The sequence below is a fragment of the Gavialis gangeticus genome, unplaced genomic scaffold, assembly GCF_001723915.1.
Source record: "Gavialis gangeticus isolate Ggan-Ray unplaced genomic scaffold, GavGan_comp1, whole genome shotgun sequence".
Lineage (NCBI taxonomy): Eukaryota > Metazoa > Chordata > Crocodylia > Gavialidae > Gavialis > Gavialis gangeticus.
In genome coordinates this window covers 182,466,714-182,475,256 of record NW_017729024.1, presented here as the reverse complement: position 1 = coordinate 182,475,256, position 8,543 = coordinate 182,466,714, and the positions used below count along the sequence as shown (strand labels likewise).

Here is an 8,543-nt window from a genome sequence, read left to right as displayed (position 1 = left end):
AAAGAGTCTCCAGGGCTTTGATATATGAGGAGAGAGTCCAGGAGCAGCTGGCAGACAGCAGCATTATCCTAAGAAATGTTAGCTTGATTAGTGGAACATCAAGACCATTAAAAAGGAAAGACAATAAATACCTGTGGAGTGAAGAACAATGAACCGTTAAGTCAACTGACTCCCTCAGCTGCCTGGATTAGTAATTCCACAGCTGCTGCACTGTAGGGCAGAAATCAAAGAGGAGTGTTTCTATCCTGAGCAGATAATCAGCTTCCCCACTTAATACACACACTGATTGAAGAGCTGATTTTGGGGGGAAAAGTTCATGTTGTGTATAAGAAAATACATTCCCTATTTCTCTTACCTTTTTCCTCCTGATTTTTGTCATCCAGTTGTTACACCTTGTCTTAAAATAATGTGTCTGACGGTGTAAAGTGCCTAGTACTGTGAGTTCCTGATTCCAGATGGGTAATAGAGCCTTTCAACTTGATTACAGTACAGATGATAAATAATAACTGCTATAGGGGTGTGTGAGATTTAATGACAATACACAATGGTAGGAGCATGATTGTTGGGATGTGTGACTTGTTGGAATCTAAGAAACTTATAATGTGGTTATAATCATCTTCAGCTTGTACAAAATAGTTCAGTGTTTAGTAAATAACATGGCTGTAACACTATTTGGATGTGAATTACAGCAGTGTACATTTTTACTGCTATTGCCAGCAGCTGTCAGTAAGTTTATGTATGTGAAACATTTTCTGAGAAATAGCGCATTTCATTTGTTTGTACATAATTTTGACTACAAAAAATGAGGGTGCCTTTTTATTCCATAATATTATGGATATAAATGGAAGCAGTGCCACCAAATCTGCTTTTGCTGTGGCTTAATATAACTCCTGCCAAGAACACAGTAAAGTTACTGCACATCACAAGAAATGTATACTGTCCTTTTCCACTCTGTGAGGTAGCTGGTTATAAAGACCCACATCGGCTATTCTCCTATACCCCTGCAGCCTGTAGACTCCTGGTTAGGTGGGAAGGAGTTATGAACAGGGACTACAAGCACTTATTCCAGCAGAGACAGAGTAAAGTTACATAATGAATCCCAAATTCACCATATTTACCTGAATCCAAGATAACTTTTATTAGGTACATGGATAATTATAACAAATTTACACATTTTCCATATATAGAATCTCATATTGGGGTGCTTGTCTTTAATGCTTCCCCCCACAGCTACAGTGGGAAAGCAGTGGCAAAGGGACAGGCAGTAGTGAGAGCAAGCAGCGGGGAGAGGCAAGAGGCCTACTCCCCATCTCTTGACCCTATCCCTCAACCATGTGTCATTTCTGCTCCCCCGCACCTGCCCCTTTACCCCCGGTGCTTGCACATTCTGGTGCCCTGCACCATCAGCCACCTCTCCTGGTGCCTGTCCCCATGCCTATGCTACACTCCACCCCCTGGCACTTGCACTCCCTCGTGCCTGCCCATCTTCTCTGCCTGCTCCCTCTGCAAGTCTCAACCTTCTGCCTGTCCCCCTGGCCCCGGCCCTGGCCCTGGCCCAGCCATGCAGCAGCATTGGCAGCACTAGCAGCTCCAGCCCAGGTACACCAGAAGTATAGAAAAACATACAGGAAATGTTTTTATTTAAGTGTGTATATTTTTAAGAAATTAATATGTATAACTTACATCCCTCTCTCAAAATGGTCAGAGGCTTGTTCAGTAAGTATCAGAGTAACAGAGAAGCATGTTGGTTTTCAGAAGAAAATTTGAGAAGAATAGATGTTTGTGAAAGAAACTAAATGTGCAGAGGAAGGCCATAATAGTCAAGAGCTTGAATAGAAACCGATTATATTTTTATTTAAAAAAAACACTTACAAAGTTGAAAATGAAATATCTCTTCTCCACAGAGGATTTTTTAAAGTAAGTTGCTGTTCTATAGAGTGATTGATTCTTCTTTTCAAGTAAAAGGGCTGACTCAGCTCTCTTTATCTAAACATGCACTTAAAATCCAGTAGAATGCTGTATGCTTTGGTACGGTATTGTACATTGTTCTCGTCTTTAAAAAATCTTCTCACCAAAATGTGGATTGTGGATTGCAAAGTTGTACATTACACCCATGTGGCAGTGCAGTAGGAATTAAAGGGCATAAAAAGTTCATATTTCTCAGATTTTTTTTAATCATCAGATGCCACTTGTTTATCTCCATGTATATTTTTTCTGCAAGAATAAATATAAATCTCAAGTTTATTGATTGTGTAGAGCAGCCTTACAGAACTCCACTTAATGCTCACCTGGAACAAATAGTTTTTTAAACACAGGTGATCAAACTTTGACATGGCTAATATAAAATGCTTTTAGTTAAGTTCTCCCTTACCTTATTCGCATCATCCAGCCTTCGTACCTTATTTCATATTTATGTCTTGTAGACATTTAGAACATTACTTTGCCCATTACGTGATTAGTGACCGTGCCAGAATATGGGTCCTTGCCTCTGTGAGGCTCTTGCTTCCTACTCTTTACAAATCGCTGTGTCGTTGTTTCCAAATATCCTTTTTTTTCCCATTGATAAGGAGTCAGAATTGCCTTAGTGCCAGCTCAGACTGATGGGTCTGAAAACCCCAAAGTTAAACTGATTGACAGAGCTAGTGTTAGGGAAAGGGAGTAAGAGGCTTTTGGTACCCAGACTGGAAATGTTCCCAGCCAGTGAAATATTTTCCTACTCTTCTTTCCCTCTCCTCCCCACATACCTCATGGAGTGTACAGTTCTATATTGACAAGACAAAAGGTAAAAGTTAAGGTATGGAATAACAAATGTAACAGCTCGTTATGCTCTCGTGTTATGTTGTTGGCAGTGCATGTTGTGTTTGGAGTAGGAAAATAATTTCCCTTCCTTGACTAATCTTGATATTTTTTTCTCTATTTCAGCTGTACAGTGGACTTGAGCAGGGGTATTAATATTGTGCAATGGGAAGCAGTGGTATTAAGGGAAACTATTATGAGAAGCTAGGGCTTCAAAAACTGTGTTAGTATTAGTGGTAGTGTTGTAGTGATGTTGTAGCCTTGATGGTCCAGAAAATATGTGAGAAGCTTCTGAATACACAGCACACTTTATTGAGTATTTGTCCCAGTGTGAAGAAGGGTGCCTTGTACCCAAAACCATGTGTAAAGCTCTCCCAACTATGTGATTGGTCCGATAAAAGATATCACCCACAAAAATCTTTATCTCTTGCATATCACTGTATTGGCCCAAATCTAAGACAACCCTGAATTTAATATGACCCCCCAGTAAATAAATTTGACAGCGGGGGAGAAGCAGTTTGACTCTGCAGAACGATCCCCCCACTTTCTTCCCTTTGTGTCTGCCCTCCTGCCACCTCACGCCTCTGCCCCCTTCCCGTCTTCTTCCTGTGCCATTTCTTCCCTGCCCCCCCATTCTTGCCTGCCACCCTACAGCCTCCACCCCTGCCTCCCCTCCCCACCATCTCCACATCCCTTCCTTACCCTTGCTGTGCTCTAGAAAACTTCATCCCTTCTATACCCTGGGGCATGGAGCATGGGCACAGTTATTTCAGGGCTGGGCTGGGCTGGGCTGGAGCCGTGCTCCATGTCTCAGGCTGCAGCAAGGATGGAGCCTGCCAGCACAGAGCAAGGGGAAGGGGAAGAGATGGGTTGGGGGGTGAAGGTTCAGGGCGTGAGGTAGGGTGTGCAGACATGGCAAGGGACAGGCAGCAGCTATAGCTTCAGCCGCTACCCAGGGTTGGGGCCAGAGCCTGAGCTGGAGCTACAGCAGCTGCCTGCCAGGCAAGAGGCTCTTTTTAGCTGTGTAAAAATGGGGGGTGGGGGGAACTCATCTTGTAAATGAGTAAATAGAATATTATTTGTGTTGTTGGTCTCAGTCTAGTGACCCAAAGTGGGTAATGGTAGAGGACTATGACTGATGTCATTAATATCTGTTTTTCTGTGGATTATAGCTCCTCACTTAGGGAAGGACATGATGGGAGACGCTTGCTTTTGGAGCGCCAGATACCTGGAAAATTTCAATGATGGCTGTTGCTGCATATAGATATTCATTCAATCGAAAGAAAAACATTCCTCTGGCCCCATGGCTGGGGAGCTTCGCAGATGGGCTCCCCGTCAGAGGGCAGTAGAGGGTTGCTTCTTGGGCCACCCCCACCCTTTAAGGGAGGCCATTGACAGCCGGCCTTCTCCCCTGCCTAGAAAATGGAAGTTGGCAGCTGCTAAAAAACAATTTGACCCTTGTTTTTGCTAGGTTATTTTTCTCCCAGAACAGCTATTTTTGCTGTGGGAGAAAGAGCCTGAACACCTGTACACTTTTTGTTTCTATTGGTAAAAACTGAACATCTGTAGTTGGCCCAGGTTTGTAGACAGTTAGAGCCTTGTGTGACACGTATTCAAGGCTCCTAGGACTTTGGATGCCAGGAAATTGTTTTATTTTTCAAATAGACTAATTAATAGGAATGCAGCCATGTGCATTTATATTTATAGTGGCTTTATGTATAGCTTTCTTGCAGCTGACACAAAACAATGGGTAATTGTGCAAATGGTGAATGGCAAATAAGGTTCAGGTTTATCTTCTCTGTCCTGGATTAAAGACTGTGCAATGGGGTTAGCCCTGAAGATCTGGCTCTAAGTTTATTTCCTTACCCTTTCAAACCCAAATACACAACTGTACTCCAGACTCTCCATTCCCATTATCCCATTGTCCTTCATCAAACCTAGCAATTTCCTTTTTCTTTTTCAGCATATTTTTTGCTGTTTTTCTCAGACTGCCATCTAGCCCCACTAAAATGAGTGCATGCTTCTTGTATTTGTCCAGCTTGTATAGCACTCAGAGATCCTTTAAGAAGAAAGGTGATATATCAATATAAAATACTGTTGGTGTTGTTTAACCCATAAGTATGGTCAACACCATATTTTTACAAAATTATTTTAGCAGTTTCCTATAGAATTTGCTAGAGTGTGATTTAACTATTGGGAATATAATAGTGTGGACACTTTTACTTTTCAGAGATTTGACCTGTGTTTTATCAGAAGGGTCTGAAAGTCCAAAGGAATTATATTTGGAATAAGAATCTGACATTGTATTTCATGTTAAAGGAGTAATAATTTTTTCAGCTTTGAAAGCGACTCTGTTTTAAATTATGTAGTGCATGAACATCAGATCAAAGTATCATCATGTGATATTAAGTAGTATCACATACTTCTCACTTCCTCTTTGGCGGGAGGAATGTTATTGCCCTTAATACCATTTGTGATTCATTTTCTCTAATGTGAGGAAGCTGTCATTAGTTGGCAGTTATTTTTTCTTCACATTTTATCATCCTTTCTTTCCATTCTGCAGTTAAAAAGACAAAATTTGAAATTGTTCAGTGCAGATGCAGACATGCTCCTACTTAACCATTCTATGTTCTGAAGCTGTCAGTCTTCATTATTTTATTGTAACAATAAAATCACTAAGTATATTCAAATATTTTGAAATGATAGAGCAGGCTAACACCTTGACAAAAATCTTTCATGTTCTGAGATAAGATCTGAACTAGACATCTGCTACGTTGATGTATTTATTCAGAGTCTGATTGTTCTTACTTAGGAAATGCAGTGTATGCTGGAGACTAGGAATGAATGATTTCTTAAATTAATCTGTATACAAGCACTAATATTAATTACCCAAATGTATGGTAAATTAACTTTAGCAAGCAGGTCAGATCTCACCTGTTACTTATTGCAATGTTCCATTCAGGTTCTACATGGTCAGCTATTATGAGCGGAGTCACAGAATAGCAGTGGGAGCTCGCCATGGTTCAGTAGCCCTCTACGACATCCGGACTGGAAAATGTCAGGTAAATAAATCATTGTGACTTCCTCCCCATAAAATGTGGAAGTTATTGAAAGGAAAGAGAGACTAGCACAGCACCAGTTGACACGCTGAGCTGCTGGAACATTATGGATAATGCTAAGGGGATCAATAGTTTAATGAAGGACTCAAAGTATATAGAGCCCTACTGTCTTCATTCACTGGAACTGAATTGCTGCCATAGATGGGTTAATAACAGAAACTCAAAGTTTTGTGATACTTCTCACAGAACTGTTGTCAAAGAAATCTCTTGTTTAATCCTGATTTTTATGTTGTTCTAGTTACCAGCATAATGTATGGGTTATTTTTCTACAGTGTCCCTCCGTAAAACCGTACTATGCCTATGTTTCAGGTATATTACATTTTCTAATATTAAATAAAATGTGACATTAACCCACAATAATGTTATGTAGTCAAACAAGTTCTGATTTGGGATGATGTTTATATTTCCATGTTTTGTTTTGTTTTTTATTTCAGCCACATTCAAAATCTGTGTCAATATAGTTTATATTTTGATATATTTTTCAGAAAAATGGAATTGCTAATATTCACTCTTATTTGTAATATAAAAGTCCCAGTAGAATTCCAAAACTTTAAGCTTAACTATAAATGGAGAACTACATACTGTATATATTGCATCTGTTTTGTGGTTATTTGCTTTCTCTAATTTTTGCATGAATGTAATGATGCTTATGATTGCCTGGCCTTTATGGCCTCTCTTTTTTCCTAGAACAGGTACAGCAATACCTGTGATATTTTACATTTACAGTGGTACTTTACATTTCCCCAAGCTAGCTCAGGAGCAACTCTGACCTGAAGGAACAGTTCCTTCTCTCTTCTCAGCTTTGGCTTTTCCAGCTGATATTGCTTTTGTGGTTTTCAGCTGTGGTAGTTTTATAAGACGTTTAGAGATCACCAAATTTCTTTTACAAATAGCCACGTGGTGCAGGGAGGGATCTGACTTAGGGTGTACCTCTGCAAGTGGGGGAAACCCAGGCAGGCATTTCCAGGGCTTTAGGAGCCCCATCCTGCATGCCCGGGCTATGAGAATGCCTGAGGCATTCAGGACCATGCCCCTGAAGCCCTGGGTGATGAGCATGGGCAGCTCCAGGCTACCTGCGCTCTCCCTTCTTAAAGGACATGGACATCTGCCAGAAAATAGCAGAACAAATCCATACCACCTATGTTGTATCCACAAACGTGAGCCATTTATGGTGTGACAAAGGACGTGGATGTTTGTTCACTTGGTCTTTTGTACCACCATAAAAATATTTGTGGCGGTACAAAGGTGACATCTTTTTACATCCTTCTTGACCTTTTTTGCCAAAGTTCTGTGTATGTTGGTATCCCTTTCCTTCCAGCCACCAGAGTCACTGTACACCTGTGTATTGAGAATCATTCTCTGTGTCCATTCAGAAACACTACCGTGACACCTTTGCTGTGTACTTAATCTCAACAAATGAGTGTACAAATACTAGATAGCCCCCAAACCTTGGAATCTCATTCCTGTGACTAGTCTTTATGTATTTTGTGCCTTTTACACTTCACTATATCTGTATGTCCTTATGGAATAAGGAGAATGACAATTCAACCTATTCTTTCATTTAGCCGCTAGACTTTGAATCCTTATGTTTTTAATTTTAAATTTATTTCCTAAAATGTCTCCTGGGTAAACGCACACATTGTCAAGACCTAGCGCTCTCATTCCAGGCAGTATATCTGAACAGTAAGTTCCAAAATGTGTCATATAACATTTTATACAGTCTGCCAGTCCTAAATGGTTAAAGGCCAGAGGTGCTGATAGACAGGATGGCTAAGTGCTTACAGCTACATGTATGTGTGGTTGAATCTGCAATGAAAATCTTCCCTCTGGCTTGGTTTGCCCTTGGTTTAGCAGACATGCTAAATAATCTTATCTTGCTGCTTTTTTCACCTAGTCCTTTTAAAATGCATTCTGAATAATAACCACTGGCTATATTGAAAGAGATTGTCTCTGGCTAATGTTTGCAAGTCATTTATCCATAAATGCCCTCTTGTTATTGCTAGTTGACATTTTATTATATTAAATTACTGGAACTAAATCCAAATTTGTTTCAATGACTTGTTTGAATAATGGTATAGGTTAATTTAATCCTCTATTGGAATGTTTAGGGCACTGTTTTCTTTACTGTCCTTAAGACTGTAGACAATCATGTGAAGTGGCAGATAAATTCCAGTTGTCTGAAAGAGACCTCCAAAGTGATTAAGGTTATATACCATTTTAAAATCATTTTGATAATACTGTAAGAGAATTTCATGAATCACAAATATAATCTTGATGGGGAGACACGGAATAGCCATCTGTCAGTTCCAGACTTCTTATTTAGATTCTGATCCTTCTGAATTACTTCTCGCCCACATTTGCAGCTAGAAAGCTGCTCAGTAATTATAGAAACCAAACTAGTGCTAGCTGGAAAACAAGAATTTAGTTGGATGAAAAAGTTTTTGAGGTTTTGATTTTTCTTTGATTCTTCACTGGAACAAAACCTTTTGAAACATTTCTCAAACAGGACAGACAGACAGACATCTTCCTACCTACAAGAATCCTACCAGGACATCCAATTTGTTACATAAGGCTGCTTTGATTTCCCCCCCCACTGACCAGTGCTTGGCAACGAACAAGGAGCCCCCA

General features: G+C 40.1%; 1 protein-coding gene across 3 annotated transcripts in view; it reads left to right on the top strand.

The window, feature by feature from the left end:
• WDR7 (WD repeat domain 7) overlaps positions 1 to 8,543 on the top strand; it is a 400,912-nt gene that overhangs the window by 332,793 nt on the left and 59,576 nt on the right. For 2 of the 3 annotated variants that reach the window (XM_019518171.1, XM_019518169.1), the window contains exon 25: positions 5,759 to 6,314. In XM_019518171.1, coding sequence (XP_019373716.1) covers positions 5,759 to 5,876 — 118 coding nt within the window. In that variant the 3' untranslated portion in view covers positions 5,877 to 6,314. Of the gene's footprint in view, positions 1 to 5,758; positions 6,315 to 8,543 lie in introns of those variants that run through there. The other variant, XM_019518172.1, reaches the window with a different exon arrangement.